This window comes from Pipistrellus kuhlii, unplaced genomic scaffold (genome assembly GCF_014108245.1).
Source record: "Pipistrellus kuhlii isolate mPipKuh1 unplaced genomic scaffold, mPipKuh1.p scaffold_m20_p_13, whole genome shotgun sequence".
Taxonomy (NCBI): Eukaryota; Metazoa; Chordata; class Mammalia; order Chiroptera; family Vespertilionidae; genus Pipistrellus; species Pipistrellus kuhlii.
In genome coordinates, this window is record NW_023425438.1 from 6,320,447 (window position 1) to 6,336,532 (window position 16,086).

Consider the following 16,086-nt stretch of genomic DNA (forward strand, 5'->3'; position numbering starts at 1 on the left):
GCCCCGCGTCTCTGGTGTAGCGTCCCAGCGTACGCATTTTGCCGTCTCTCTGAGAACACTCGGGAAACGTGATTTTTCACGATCGCAGGGCATCCCATCATCCGGCTGAGGCTCGGAGACCAGAGCCGTCCTCAGGGCTGCTTTCACCCTGAGGTTCCTTTCTCTTTCGTGATCTCGGTTAGAGAGTGAGGCCTGCCTCCCTCCTGGCAGCAGGATGGGAGCTGTCCTCCCACCAGCCTGGGTCTGTCCCCCACCCCCCGCCCGCCCCCTCCGTCCCGCCACCCCTATCTCCTCCCAAGTGGGACTTCCGGGGCCTCTGGCTGGTGTAGGGCAGGGTGGGGCCTGGGAGCTGAGCTTTGGAGAGCCGCTCCCTCACGTGTCAAAGGGCCAGGCGTACGGTGGCCCTGAGCCCGCACTGAGTATGCAGTCGGCGCTCAGCACACGCCTGTGGGTGTTGTCACAGTCTGTGAATGCCCCGGGGGCTGGGGACATCCCAGCTCCGGAGGTGGGAGTGTAGCAGAGGCCACGGCTGCTAGGGCCGGGCCACAGTGTCTGTCACTCCCCGTGGGCTGGCCTGGGGCTCGGGCAGCGGCAGGACTGCCAGGGGGAGGGGAGGGGACCCGGGCCCCAGGCCGGAGCCTTGCCCGGCTGTGCTCACCCTCCTGCTCTGCTTCTCCGCAGGCGCCGGGCATCTCCAAAGCCGACGGCCAGTCCCAGGGACTCACCACCAGCATCCGGTGGGGGCAGACGCCCATCAACCAGGCCACGCCCTGGGACACCGACGAGCCGCCCTCCAAACAGAAGAGGGAGAGCGACAATCCAGGTGTGTGCTTCCTCCGGGGGCAGAGCCTCCTGTGCCCGGGGCTGGGAGCAGGTACCCCAGCCCCTCGGCAGGTCCTGACCCAGGGGCCCCCAGCGGCCCGGACCCCGGGCTGGGTTGAGTGGGGGGAGGGGGAGGCACTGCGTGTCATTCCCTGGGCGGTGGCTGTGTCTCTGTCCCCTTCCTCTGCTGCTCAAGAGAGCCTCTGGGAGAAAGCAGGGGGTGAGAGTGACAGGGCGGGAGTGACTCTGAGTGGGCTCGGGAAGATGTTGAAGTGTCATTCCCAAACAGCAGTACCCTGATCCATCACAAGTTTCTCAGGTGACACCTTCCAGTGAGTTCTGCCTTGCCAGGGGGTTCATGCACCACTTCCTACCGCAGGCCAGGCCTTCTCTGGGCAGCTGGGACCACAACCAGAGCCTCCGTGCTATCTCCATCGGCCCCACACCCCTCAGGATGCACACACCCTCCATGCCTCAGCCCTGCAGCTGTCTGGAGAGCCCACTCCTCCCGCTCCGAGTCTTCTGTGCGATAAACTCCCACGTTCTTCAGCCCCACCCGGAGCCCACTTTCCAGTCCCTTTCCCTTCAGAGGGGAGCCCCAATCTCATTGCTCAACAATGACACCCCCCCCCCCACCATTGGCCACAGCACGAAGGACCGTGTGGGGCCTGCCCGGTGCCTCTGCTCTGCTCCCCACAGCCCGTGTCCCCTCCGCTCTGCTCCCCACAGCCCGTGACCCCTCCGCTCTGCTCCCTGCAGCCCGTGTCCCCTCCGCTCTGCTCCCCACAGCCCGTGACCCCTCCGCTCTGCTCCCCACAGCCCGTGACCCCTCCGCTCTGCTCCCCGCAGCCCGTGTCCCCTCCGCTCTGCTCCCTGCAGCCCGTGTCCCCTCCGCTCTGCTCCCCGCAGCCCGTGTCCCCTCCGCTCTGCTCCCCACAGCCCGTGTCCCCTCCGCTCTGCTCCCTGCAGCCCGTGTCCCCTCCGCTCTGCTCCCCACAGCCCGTGTCCCCTCCGCTCTGCTCCCCACAGCCCGTGTCCCCTCCGCTCTGCTCCCTGCAGCCTGTGTCCCCTCCGCTCTGCTCCCCACAGCCCGTGTCCCCTCCGCTCTGCTCCCTGCAGCCCGTGTCCCCTCCGCTCTGCTCCCCACAGCCCGTGTCCCCTCCGCTCTGCTCCCCACAGCCCGTGTCCCCTCCGCTCTGCTGGCAGCCGCATCACATGCTGTCTCCACAGTAAGACCCCAGCGCTGTCCTGTGGCTGCCCTGACCCCGGCCATCGCCTCGCAAGCTGGCGAGGCAGCTAGGGGCAGAGGCCCAAGGGCCAGAAGGCCTCCTTGTCCGTGTCCTTTCGTGGCCCTTGGCATCTCTGAGGTGCCTGCTCTCCTTGCGGGCCCATGCCTCGTCCTCCCGCTATTGTCACCTGCAGACATAGTCATCCTCGGGAACAGGTGAGCAGAGTCTGGCTCACACCACCAGACACCTCTCTCCAGGTCTCGGCCTCCTCTGGGCCATCCCCCCGTCCCCCTCATAAATCGGGGCCTCCGGCCCACGGCGCCACTGGATCTTCCCACAGAGCTAGCTGAGACCTCCCCGCTGCGCTCGGAAGTTCTGGGGCATTTTCTCGGGGGCCCTGGCTAACCCCGGAGAAAACTGAGCTTGGCAGGCCGTGCTTCGTCCTGGAGACAGCAGGCTGGCTCGTGGAGACGCCCCCTCCTCCTCTCGGGGCTGGGGGACAGTCCCCCCGTGGCGGCCCTTTCTGGAATCTTGCTGGCGCTGCTCCACCGGCATCAGCCAGCTCCTGGTCTCCTCCCGCCTCTCCGTGGTCAGCGCTGTGGGTTGCACGGCTGTGACGTGCCTCGTTCCGTGTCACCCCGATGCCCGCAGCAGCCCTGCAGAGCTGGCGTCACTCCCGTCCCCTTGCAGAGGAGGACTCTGGCTCTGGGAGGTTTGTGCCTGAGGCCACTCAGCTGGTGAGGGCAGGTTCAGGCCTCACGCGCTGGCTCTAAGCCAGTGTTTTTCAACTTTTTTTGGGCAAAGGCACACTTGTTTCATGAAAAAAATCACGAGGCACACCACCATTAGAAAATGTTAAAAAATTTAACTCTGTGCCTATATTGACTATATATAAAGTAATTCTCTTGAATAGGAATCAAATAAACACAAAGAAAGTATTTTATAATTACTTTATTATGAAATATTAAGTAAACAAAATAGTGAAAAATTATAAAATTCTTGTCTTGTCTGCACCTACGGCACACCAGGCAACAGTGTGCCGCTGAACAGCGGTTGAAAAATGCTGCTCTAAGCCTCTCTCTAAGCCTCGCTGTGCTCCGCATGCCCCGTGGCTCTCCCTGGGGACAGCGCCCTCTGGTGGTGTGCTAGTTGCCCTGCCGCCTTGATCCTTCTCTTTCTGTGAGGGAGCTCCCAGCCCCAGCTCCTAGCCTCTGGGGCTGGTGGCCCACCCTCCTCCCTCAGTGCCTCGCCCTCAGTCTGCACGGCCTCTCCAGAGGCATCCGGGAAGCTGAGGTGACCGAGACCTACACCTACACCCGCTCGGTCGGAGGCAACCCAGGCTGGTCTTGCCTGTCGCAGTGTCCTCTGGTCTCACTCATAAGCCGGCTCGAGTCCCCTCAATGGCAGCCGCTCAGGGGGCCCTGGCCCGGCCCAGCCTGCCCTGGGCTTGCCTCTTGTACCAGGCCTCGGGGAGCTTCCCCCCCTTGTCCAGCCACAAGTTCCTTCAGGGCCAACAAGGACCTCTCACGTTCGGGCCTCCCCATCCCCCAGGCCAGAGATACAGAGGTGGCCTGGCCCCCCAGTGAGGCCAGAGAGAGAGCAGCCCCTCCTGACTGCCCACACCGCCCCACCCCAGCTCTGTCCTCCTGCCGCGCCCGCCCTCGCCCGGCATTGGGCTCAGCTGCTCTTGCTTGCCTGGCCCGGCGGAAACTCTCACCGCCGTCCAGCCATCCCCGCCCCCTCCGTGATTCTCCAAAGAGGAAGGGGAGGCGCCAGCACGTGTGGGACGTTTAGCACAGGCCGGGCCCTCTGCTGGCTGCTGTAAGCCGTGTTCTCCTCGTTCCGTGCTTCCCAGGAGACCTCTGAGGTGGGTGTCGCTAGTGCCATGTGACAGATGGGAAGAATGAGGCTCAGAGGAGACGAGCAGCTGGCCCAGGCTCTGAGCTAGGGAGTGGCAGAGCCAGGCTCTGAACCCGGGTCTCGCTGTTGAAGGCCTGCCCGTGTTTCTGTCTGTTCTGTTGCCTCTCAACCAGCCCCAGGAAGACTGCGGTCCCTCCCGCGCCCTCGTGGCCACCTGCTCACAGATCCTGAGCCGCCTCTCCCTGCTCCTGTAATGGCGCTTATTCTGTGAGCTCCCGGGCACAGGGGTCTTGTCCACCCCGGTGACCCCGGTGACCCCGGCGCCCCCGGCGCCCAGCTCAGGGCCCGGGGCCACCAGCGCTTGCTGAGTGAATGTGTGACCGGCGGATGACGTCTCTCCCGTCTCCCTTACAGGCACAGGGCCATGGGTGACCACGGTGGCCGCCGGGAGCCAGCCCGCCCTGATCGCACACTCCTACGGAGTGGCCCAGCCTCCCACCTTCAGCCCGGCCGCGAACGTCCAGGCCCCGGTCATCGGGGTGACCCCCTCGCTGCCTCCGCACGTGGGGCCCCAGCTCCCGCTGATGCCCGGCCACTACTCGCTGCCGCAGCCGCCCTCCCAGCCACTGAGCAGCGTGGTGGTCAACATGCCCGCCCAGGCGCTGTACGCCAGCCCGCAGCCCCTGGCCGTCTCCGCGCTGCCTGGCGTGGGGCAGGTGGCCCGCCCGGGACCCTCGGCGGTGGGCAACGGTCACATGGCGGGGCCCCTGCTGCCTCCACCGCCGCCAGCCCAGCCGTCGGCCGCTCGCCCCAGCGGCGCCCCCGCCACCAACGGGCCCCCCACGACCGACGCCGCCCCCGGGCTGCAGATGCTGCGGACCATTGGTGTGGGGAAGTATGAGTTCACCGACCCCGGGCACCCCAAAGGTAAGTCCCGCTGCCTCCTGTGTGCCTGCGTCTGCGCCTCCCCACGTGGTCACTACCACGTGCACGGACGGGGGCGTGCTTCCTGGTGGTCTGTGCTCCCCAGCCGCACCCTCTGACCTCGCCCACCCTGGAGGCTGAAGGAGGGCCCCCTGGCCTCAGACAGAGGAGGAGGAGGAAGACAGGGCAGGGGTGCAGGGCAGCGTGAGTGGACAGGAAGAGGAGGGGAGGGCGAGTCTGCCCAGTCCGGGGTCCTTGTGCACCCTGCCCACGCCCTAGGCCGTTTCACCTCTGACCCCAAGGCCAGGCCACGTGCAGCATGAGCAGGCGTCGTCTGTTCCCCGTAGGGCTCCACGAAACAGTCCTGTGGGCCTCTTCCATCTTCCGGCCCTGCGGACAGTGGGAATCTGAACTGTCCGTGTCCCTCCCCAGAAAAGCAGCCTCCGCTGTGCCATCGGATGAGAGCGCCTCCCCGGGCATTCGCCAAGGCCCAGGAGACATTCCTAGACCCTCCTGAGCCGGTTGGATTTCTTTTGTTTGTTTGTTTCAAGGACCCAAGGGTGGCTCGGTGAGGCTCTGGTGAGGCCCCTGGAGCTCCCGACAGGCAGGCCTGCTCCTGCCGAGTGCGGGAAGGATGCAGCTTGGCCTGGGCCCAGGGCAGCAGGAGGGCCATGGCCAGCCGTCTGCCTGCTGGGGGACCCAGGTCTCGTGGAAAGGGGACGGGAGGGGATGTGGACCTAGGAAGTGGGGTCTCTGGGCACGATCCTCAGCCTCCCTGTTTGCAGCCCCTGAGACCGCCTCTCGGGGGCCTTGCTTCTTGTGGAGCACTGGCTCCAGCTAGCTGTTCGCTCCCCGCCTTCGCTCATGACTCCATCTTCCTCCTTTCCGGCGATGTCCAGGCCTTCTCAGCACCCCCACAGCCTCGATCTTCACTGGGTTTCCTTCCCAGTCTCATGGCGCCCTGACTGTCTTTGTTTTAGAAAAAAAAAAAAGAAAAAAAAAGCACTAGCTTTAAAACAACAAAATCATAGAAAATTACATCTACATTCTGGTAAACGCTTGCTATGTTTAAGATCTTAAAAAAAAAAAAAAGACTAAAATATTTTTTTGTTTGTTTGGTTAAGCTCTCTCTCCCTTTACAGAAACTGCCTCCCAGTGTACATGTTGCCAAGTCTGACACAATGGGCCCTGGGTGTCCCAGCTGCTCCGGAGCCTCGCCACGGCCTGAGGCTATGGGTGGGCTCCCTTCTCCCCACGGGGAAAGCATAACCCCTCACCTGGCAGCCTCCTGGGACTGGGGAAGGGTCTTGCTGACTTGGCAGGTTTCAGACATGCATCTAGGGAAAGGCCTTGTTCTGTGCAGAAAGGAAACTGGTAACTGGCCCAATTGGACTGGATAGAGTCCCTCATTTAAGGTGTAGCAGGAAACTGGGATCCGCCCCCCCAAAGCTGCTGGGCATCCTCCTCAGGCACCTGAGTCCACAGATGGGGAGGATGCAGTGGTAGAGGCTGGCCCCAGAGGGTCATTGCAGAGTCAGACCTGCAGCATCTTTGTGGGGCCCGAGGACATGAACCACCCGCTGTGGTAGGTCCAAGCCCATGGACAGGTGCAGAGAGGAAAGAGGGGCCTTGATGGGCTTCCCTCTTACAGCCCCACAGGGTAGATTCAGTGCTAGGTATGGGAATGGGGTGTGCCTAGGAAGTGTCCACGGCGCCCCCTTCTGGTGAGTCAGTGAGATTCCCCCACGGACAACCCTCAGGCAGACTTCAATAGAGAGCCGACTGTCTCCCCAGAAATTACATTGAACTTGATTCTCTGTGGTCACGGCCTCGTCCGCTGATGTATCTCCTTATGTTCCCGTGAAGAGACAATGACACACACACACACATACAAATGCCTCCCAACTCAGGCCTAGTGGGTTTGTTGGGGTGTGTGTGTGTGTGTGTTGTGGTTTGTGTGTGTGTGTGTGGTTTGTGTGTGTGTGTGTTTTTTCTCAAGTAATTTCTCCTTTCATTTCTAATCCTAAAAGCCATTATTGCTAACGCTATAATTTGTCTGTCAGATCGAATGTCAAACAACTGCATATTTTTAAAAAATGAGAGGCCCTGATTTGGAAACCGCGTCTTTGGAACCGGCCGCGTGAGAACCATGCCCCTGACAAGACCGCGTGGGTTTGGATCTGGGTCACTGTTCATTCCGCCCCTGGGGATTCCTCATGTCCCGAGCCCCATTGATGTCACACTCCTCAGTGACGGACCGCGGCTCCAGGAGGGGCCCGGGGGGCACTGGCGGTGCTCAACGCTGGTCTGAACTCCACATTGGGGAAAGAGAACTTTCCCCCTCTCCCGCTCCCTGGCTGAAACCTCGCCCGGCTCTAAGACGACCTATCCTGGCTGGCCTGGAGACCTCGCTCATGGCAGTCCCGCGACGTTCCCTCCTCTCGTTTGACGTGACAGCCCGGCCTCTCGCCGGGCTGAGTAATTATGGAGAAATCCCACCCAGGAGGGCCAGGGCTTGCCAGCCGGAGGGAGGAGCCACCGGTATTTTTAGATTTCATTAGTGCCCTGATTTAAAATTTCACATCTTGTTTCTTGTCATGATCTTCCCATCGAGCGGGCTGAAATTTCCGTAGGGGGGATTTATGTAAGCCCACCTTTTCTCCCTCCCCCCCCCAAAAAAAAAGGGTGTTGGGGGTTTCATCTGAAAACTTAACCAGTTGAAAAATGAAGGTGGCGCGAAAATGCTTTTGGATTTGCAATAGGTCAAGCGACCGTCTCTCATCTGTGACCAGCGGAGGCAGCTTGCGTGCAGTTCGCTTTAATGAGTGTTATTTAAATGCATTGAGCACGTATAGATTTTCTTACGGAACTTGCACGGATAAATCTTTCTTTCTCTGAGCACCCTTTGGGGGCAGGAGCGATCTGTGGGGTTTCTCTTCCTTATTCGGCTTCTTACGGGGATCGACGGAGAGCTAATTAAAACCGACTTCACGTGTGCAGCGTGATAAGGGAGGAAAAACGAGTTGGTCCCATTCGTATCCTGTAGTGAAACACCCGGGCCATTTGTCTCGTTGTTGGGCTGGATCCCCTGAGCTCCTCCGTGGGCAGAGGTGGTGGCCAACCTCGGGCCTGTAGGTCTTCAAGGCTAATGTCACAGCCCTCACGAGCCCAGCCGAGGCGGGCCTAGCAGAAGTCCAAGCTACTGATGTCATCCTTCCTATCGCCTCTCTTTCAAAGGATTCCTGGTGGCGGAGGGGAAAGGCAGAGACCTGGTGAGGCCCGGCCCTGGGCCCAGTAGTAGCTGCAGAAAAGCTGCTGTGTTTTCACCCAGACGTCCAGGACAGAGGAGCCAGACTGCTCCCGCTCCCACGTGCTTCTGCTCCAAAAAGCCACGTCCAAGTTGTCCCGAAGTGAGAGTTTTCTCTGTTCTGACTTGAGATTTTTTAGGCCCGGGGGAGTTGGGGGGCGCATGAGGGGTCCCAGGGTCGGGGAGCAGGCAGTGTGTGTGGCCCCATCCTGTGGTCCCACCTCTCCTCACCCCCCATCCTTGGGCTCTGTCTGCCCTCATGCCGCCTTCAGCTTGGCAAAGACAGGATCTGCTGACGGTGCTCTGGGGCAGAGTGGACAGCTGTGTGACCGGGGCAGGTCTCCTGACCTCTCCGAGGCTCCTTTCCCCATCTACCCCCCCCCCACCTCCAGGAGGATTGGAGGAGACCCACACGAACACACATAGACCCACACTGAACCCCCTTTACACCGAAAGCAGTCATCCCATCGACAGGGACATCCGTCCCTGGGATCGATCGGCCAGCAAGGCTGCGGGAGGGTGGGGTGGCAAGCCAGGTTCCGCACCACGTGGTGTGGGTGGAATTCACACTCCACTCCCCACGAACCCGGGGACCCCGTGCGGGGAAGCAGGTGACTCTCAGCCTCAGTTTCCTTACCTGTGATGTGGAAGCGGTGACTGCGCCATCCACACACACGTGCATGGAGGGTTTAATAACACAGGCAACGTCTTAACACGGTGCCTGGCACAGAGTGAGCTCGCAGCAATGCTAGCTGTTGGTATCCCTGCCACTATAGTACTTTCTGAGGAATCCCAGAGAAGAAATATTGTTTCTTAAGCCAAGGTTGTCCAAAATATTCTCCCAGATTTGACTGACATAACCCTCCGCACCGATCTGGAGCCAAACCCACAGTGCCCTCCCGGTTACCCTTTCCAGCACCCACCCCAACACTCGCCCCTGCCCAGGAAGTGGGCCAGAGCCCCTGGAATGCGATGCTCCTCCATCCACAGGAGGTCTGGCCTCCTGGCCCTGCCCCGCCTTCACAGAGCGCTGGCCTCGGGGGATTTGTTCCTCGTTAATTGGAGGGCTGTCTGGACTTAACGGTTTTGTTCACAGATCATTTGACGCTGAGCGAACCAGGCAAGCGGAGAGATACAGCCCAGGCAGCCAGACCCCCCCAACGACGTGTGACCCCCAGGGACACCAGCCTGGGGACCCCCCTCTTAGGGTCCCATTGCTCAGCAGAGCAGAGGCAGAGCGGGGACCCTGGGCCTTCTCACTGAGCAGAGGACAGGGAGCTGGGAACAGCACATGGCTCTCAGCCCCCAGTCCCTGCTGAGCACCTTTCGAGCTCAGAAGTCCCGCTCTGGCCCTAAGTGACCCCCCCAGAGTGGTGGCCGAGCGACACCAGCAGGGCCTGCCCCGGATTCTGGGTCACAGACGCTCAGAGGACGCCGAGGGGATCGGAGTCATGCCGCCTCCCTCCCTGTGCACGACCAAGCACTCCCCGAGCACCTAGTGGGCGCAGGATTAGGCACCCGCCTACTGTGTGCAGAGCCCACACTTGGCGGTGTGCTGGCTGCGTCCCCGGACAGGTCTCGGCTCCTGCTGGACGCAGGCCTGTGGTGATGCCTGCTGTGGCCCAGACACCATACCGGGCACTGGGAGGGGCAGAGGTCTGCCTGAGGAGCCCATACTCTGCTTGGGGAGTCCAGGGTGTGCGGGCGATAACCACTACAGGGGCGGGAGAAAGGAGGTCCTCGTGGTCTGGGCCTTTGGACATAGTCAGAGTGACGGAAGGCAGGTAGTTCTGCAGATGCCCAGTCTGGAGGAGGAATGCTGGGGATGAGTGCCAGGACACAGAATAACAACTTCCCAATGGGTTCATCTACCAAGGAGTTGTGCGCGCGCACACACACACACATACATGTACACACATACACACATACACATACACACACACACACACACACACACAAACACGTCTACTCCAGTGGCTTGCAGGGCCTGTCCAGATGTGAGTCACGTTCCGCTAGTGACTTACACCTATCAGCCCACGAATTTCGTTCTCTGAATCCTTGGCACACTGAGGCCTTCATGGGCTCTGCTCCAGCCACCCAGCTGCCTTCTTTCTCTCCCCAGCCAGGGGCCGCCAGGGGTCCACACTCACAGGCAAGGGACAGTCCACTTCATCTGTCCCCAAGGCCATTCTGGTCCCTTTAGTCTTCAAGGGCTAGGATCTAGTCAAAGAGTCACAGGAGGGGGCCCGGGGTAGGGAATTCTGGGAAATTGGTGCAGATCCAGGTTCACAAATTCTGCAAACCTTTCTCCCCCTTACTTCACAGAGATCATGGCCTTGTCATTATTCCAACCTCCAGCATGTGCTCTCTTGGCTGGGCAAGGCATGCCCTGTCTGGCTGACCCTCAGGACTTCTCCTTTTTTTAGTTTGGAAATGAGTTTGGGGGGCTTTTTTAACTTTTTTATTGATGTACTAGAGGCCCGGTGCATGAAATTTGTGCACTGGAGAGGGAGTCCCTCAGCCCAGCCTCTGCCCTCTCACATCCAGGACCCCTCGCTCCTTACTGCCTGCCTGCTCACTGCTCCTTAGCACTGCTTCAGAGGAGGGAGAGGCTCCGCCACCGGGCGCTGCACTTGCCAGGCATGAGCCTGGCTTCTGGCTGAGCAGTGCTCCCCCTGTGGGAGCTCACTGACCACCGGGGGGCAGCTCCTGCATTGAGCGTCTGCCCCCTGGTGGTCAGTGCACATCATAGCGACCAGTCGTTCCGCCGTCCGGTCAATTTGCATATTAGGCTTTTATTATATAGGCTAGTTGACATACCATGGCATATTTGTTTCAGGTGTACAACATAGTGATTTGACATGTATGTACCTTAGGGGCTGATTTCTACATTAAGTCTTCTCCATGCAAAGTTATGACGATGTTATTGGCTGTATTTCCTGTGCCGTTACACTCGGTCTCCGTGGCTTGTGTATTTCATAAGTGCAGGTTTGTACCCCTTATTCCCCTTCCCCTTCCTTTGCCCAGCCCCCTCGCTCCCCACCCCTCTGGGGGCCATCCGTTTGCTCTCTCTTTTCATGGGTCTGTTTTTATGTTGGTTAGTTGGTTTATTCATTTGTTTTGGGAGTTTTTTCTAGACTCCACATATAAGTGACATCTTACAGTATGTGGGAATGAGTTTCGAGAGGAGGAGGAGAGCTGGGCAAAGGTGTGGTGCCCCAGCTGAGCTGCCTGTCCCCATGGGAAGGGGGTCACGGTACCCCCAAACCATGAAACAACCCTGGAGAAACACAGCACCACACTGGTCTCACGAGAAACGATTTGGCTGAAATGACATTCTATTGAGGAGCACACTCGCTGTTCCAAAAACATAAAAGGTGAAAATAATGCTGGCTGGCTGGCTGGCCGAATGGGTTAGGAACACAAAACACTGCAATTTGCCAAAAAAAAAAAAAATAGGGCTGAAAGGTTGTTATCTATTGAAATAGCTGTCCTTGCCTGTTTCCTTGGTGTAGTTCTCTTTCCCTTTTAAAAAAAAATATATATATATATATATGTCTTAGAGGGGAGCCCCAGGCTTTTTGGGGCATCGCCAAGACATGCTCTTCTTGGCCTTCTACTGTCCCGGGGCCCGGCTGGCTGACCCAGCGAGGCGTGTGAAACTGCCTGGTTTTGCCCACTGGCCTCTCCCTGCCTTCCTCTTCCTCTCCCCAGTGGCCTCTCACGTTGCCACCGCTCAGTGTCTCGGACCCCAGTCTGTACTCGTCCCCGGCACACACGCATTGGTTTCTCACCATCATCTGTGGGGCCAGGGCCACGGGCTCTGTACTGGTGTGCTCGGGCTGCCTTCGCAAAATGCTGCCGACCAGAGGGCTCACACGCAGACATTTATTTTCTCGCCGTTCTGGGAGCTGCACGTCCACAGTCGGAGTGCCGTGGTTTCTGGTGGGGCCTCGCTCTGTGGTTTGCAGAGGCCCTCTTCTCAGTGTGACATACTGGATTCCAGTCCCACCCTTATGGCGCGTCTTATATCACTTTACCACCGTTCACCTACACGCTGCTCACTCAGCTCCCTGATAACGGAGCACTGGCTGTATTTTCCGTTATTAGAGCCATCCATCTATGGGGTTAGCTTTTTATTGCCAAAGAACCTTCATGCCAGGAGGGATCACAGTTGCCACCTCGTGGGAGTGGGGACCTGCGCTCCACCAGTGGGGACTGGCAAGTCCATTTAAAGGCCCAGCTCCATCCTGAGAACACGCTGGAGCTGGGTCAGCCATGTTTGTCCATTAGGATGCAGGGCACCTTCAAGGACCAAGCAGTGGCCTCGTTGGCGGGCCCAGGAGGCCTGCTCTCGGTTCGAACCCCAGGCAGACCTGCCGCACAGGGCCTTGCAGCCCCTAAGTTAAGGCACTGTGATGTGGGGATTCTGAAGGCCCCTGATCTGTCTGGCCATTCGACCAGGCGGGTTTCAGCAATTCTGATGGATCCAAAAAGAATCCCCATACTTTCTGTCTCTTCCTTACAGAAACATGCATTCCTTTCTCAGACTAAACGGCAGTTTTATGAGGCGGGGGTTTTTTGGTGTGGGCCGTGATTCCAACGTTCCTAATTGAATGCCATCGTCTCAGAGAGCGGAGAAGTAGACATGGGCCCCCCCTCAGGGCTTCCATCTCAGGCTCCGTCAGGGACCACCCTTCCCGGGAGCTGGTGGGCCACCCTGGCAGATGCAGCCTTGTCTTCTGCACGGGAATGGAGTGGGCGTGTTATAGTCATTACATATTCGCTCTGTGCTTACGTAATCCTCGCAGCCGCCCTGGGAGGCAGGTTCACCGAGGGAAAACCAAGGCGTGGGGCAGCTGCTCGCCCAGGTCTAAGGGTAGCGCTGGAGTGACGATAGCAAAACCGCCTGCCTGCTCCAATGCCCACGCCTTTCTCCACACCACACCTGGACGCTGCCCAGCTGCAACCTGTCCAGTCAGCAGGCTAAGTTGGGGCTGATGAAGAGCCAGTCCCATGATGGCTCTCTTATGCCTCCCAGAATCATGTGTCTGCTATTTCTCAATATAAACTGGTGATTCAGGGGGGGGGGGGTGTTATGATTTTATTTTTTATTTTAAATATATATATATATATATATATATATATATATATATATATTTTTTTTTTTTTTTTTTTTTTTTTTTTTTTTTTTTACAGAGAGGAAGAGAGAGGGATAGAGAGTTAGAAACATTGATGAGAGAGAATCATCAATCACCTGCCTCTTGCACCATCCCTACTGGGGATGTGCCCGCAACCAAGGTACATGCCCTTGTCCAGAATCAAACCTGGGACCTTTCAGTCCACAGGCCGACGCTCTATCCACTGAGCTAAACCGGTTTCAGCTTGGGTTCTTTTCTTATCTCCAAAAGGTGTGTGATGGATGATTGGATGGATGGGTAGATGGATGGATGGATGGATGGGTGGATGGATGGGTGGATGGGTGGGTGGATGGATGAATGGATGGATGAATGGTTGGGTGGATGGGTGGATGGATGGGTGGATGGGTGGATGGATGGGTAGATGGATAGATGGGTGGATGGATGGGTGGATGGGTGGGTGAATGGATGGGTAGATGGATGGGTGGATGGATGGATGGATGGATGGATGGATGGATGGATGGATGGGTGGATGGATGGGTGGATGGGTGGGTGGATGGGTGGATGGATGGATGGATGGGTGGATGGATGGAAGGATGGATGGATGGGTGGGTGGACTTAATTCCCAAAACAAATCCATGAGGGACATTGGGCCCCTGAGGAGGCTGCAGAGCGGGCACTGGGCCCTGCAGAAGCTTCCGGGGTGTGGGAGCCAGGCAGCCCTGGAGGTTCTCGCGCCAGCATCGCCCACGCCTTACGCAGAGTATTGCCGATGCAATAAAGTTAATGGAGCCAGTCATCCCACGGAGGAGCCAATTCAGAGCAAAGATGATACATCTTTGAAGTTAATGAGGTCTATTAATTGAACTTGTGCCCTTTTAAATGGATGAAATCCTTGAAATCTACCAAACAGCAGCACATCCATTTAGAAGGCGTTAGTGATGTCTCATGTTCCCTGTCCCCGATGGGTGAGGAGCCCCCAGGCAGAGCTCCGGGAACAGGCTGCCCACGGAAGTCTCACTCTGCCCTCAGCCCTTCGGGAGCCCCGCAGGCGTCATGTCCACCCTGCCAGCCATTCTTGCCCTTTGCCAAGGCCCCAGCCCAGCCAGGGGACCGGATGACCCTGTGATAGACAGCTCAGGGAGAAAGTGAAAAACTGAACCAGGCCCTGGCCGGGGGCTCTTTTGGTTGGAGCATCGTTCTGCACGCCAAAAGGTTGCAAGTTCAATTCCCAACCTGTGTTCCTCTGAGAACACACACCTAGGATGGGGGTTCCCGGTCAGGGCACGTACGGGAGACACCTGATCGATATTTCTCTCACGTCGATGTTTCTCTCCAAAGGAGAATCGCATTAAAAATCAAAACAGAACGGAGCCGTGAATCTCCTGAGGCGAATCCACCCCAGCTCACAGACCCAACCTCGGCATTAGTTGGGAGAGGTGAGCAAGAGCACGGCTAGCCGAAACCGGTTTGGCTCAGTGGATAGAGCGTCGGCCTGTGGACTGAAAGGTCCCAGGTTCGATTCCGGTCAAGGGCATGTACCTTGGTTGTGGGCATATCCCCAGTAGGGGGTGTGCAAGAGGCAGCTGATCGATGACTCTCTCTCATCGATGTTTCTAACTATCCCTCTCCCTTCCTCTCTGTAAAAGATCAATAAAATATATTTAAAAAAAAAAAAAAAAAAAAAAAAAAAAAACAGCTGGGACCGGTTTGGCTCAGTGGATAGAGCGTCGGCTTGGGGACTGAAGGGTCCCGGGTTCGATTCCGGTCAAGGGCATGTACCTTGGTTGCAGGCATATCCCCAGTAGAGGGTGTGCAAGAGGCAGCTGATCGATGACTCTCTCTCATCGATGTTTCTAACTCTCTATCTCTCTCCCTTCCTCTCTGTACAGAATCAATAAAATATATTTAAAAAAAAAAAAAAAAAAAAAGCATGGCTAGACCACCAGCCCTTCCAACATGGCCCCTGCCCAGGGGGCCTGGCGCTGGGTGGTTCCTGGGCTCGGGCACAGTGAGCAGACACCATGTCCAGGAGGTGTAGGCCTGGAACCTGCTGGGCAGAAGCACAAGGTCTGGCTGCAGCCCGAACGGGACCGTCCCGCCATGGTCCCCAGGCTCTGCTGGATCTCAGTCCCTGCCCCGCGAACACCGCTCACAGTTCCTGAGGAGCACAAAGCGGCACTTGTGCCCACAGTACATCTGCCGGAGGCAAAACTTGTGTGTATCGCTCTTCCCTCCCCAAGTCTGGCCGTGGTATAAAAAGAAAGGGACCATCTGTCCCTCTCCGGACCCCAGTGTCTCTTGGAAGAGATTTCTGTGCAAGGAGTCAGGGAGAAGTCAGGGCTGAGTGCAGGGAGCTATTTTGAGGCCGGAAGAGAACGGTGCCTCCCGCCGAGAGGGAGTCTGGGGGAGGGGGGTGAAAGCCGGCTTGTGGAGGCCTCACTGATGGACATCGGTGGAAGGAGGCGTGCGATGGCCCGACGGTGCTGCCCAGATGTGCAGAGTACTGACTGGCAGGACCCGGGATGTGAGGGCCGGCAGAGGGGCAGGGCCAGGTGGCACTGGGGTCCCCAGGAGAAGGCGTGGAAAATGCCAACGCCAGATTGCACGCATCTGTTGCGCCAAGTCAGGTATCATCTGTTTGCATCCCTCCACCGGGCTTGGCCAGCCTTTCCGTCAACACCTGGGGGACCGCCTCAGGCTCACTGAGTGCTTTCAGAGGCTGATGGCTGGGGCATTACCCAGAGTGCACAGGGCTCTCTGGCGGCCTGGGAGGCCTGCTGGGTGGTGTCTGCCCCCAGGTCTG

At 58.4% G+C, this 16,086-nt stretch overlaps 1 protein-coding gene across 1 annotated transcript in view; it reads left to right on the plus strand.

Moving 5' to 3' along the window:
* KLHL29 (kelch like family member 29) overlaps positions 1-16,086 on the plus strand; it is a 237,014-nt gene that overhangs the window by 184,686 nt on the left and 36,242 nt on the right. The window contains exons 4-5 of the mRNA XM_036434704.2: positions 682-823; positions 4,326-4,838. Coding sequence (XP_036290597.1) covers positions 682-823; positions 4,326-4,838 — 655 coding nt within the window. The remainder of the gene's footprint in view (positions 1-681; positions 824-4,325; positions 4,839-16,086) is intronic.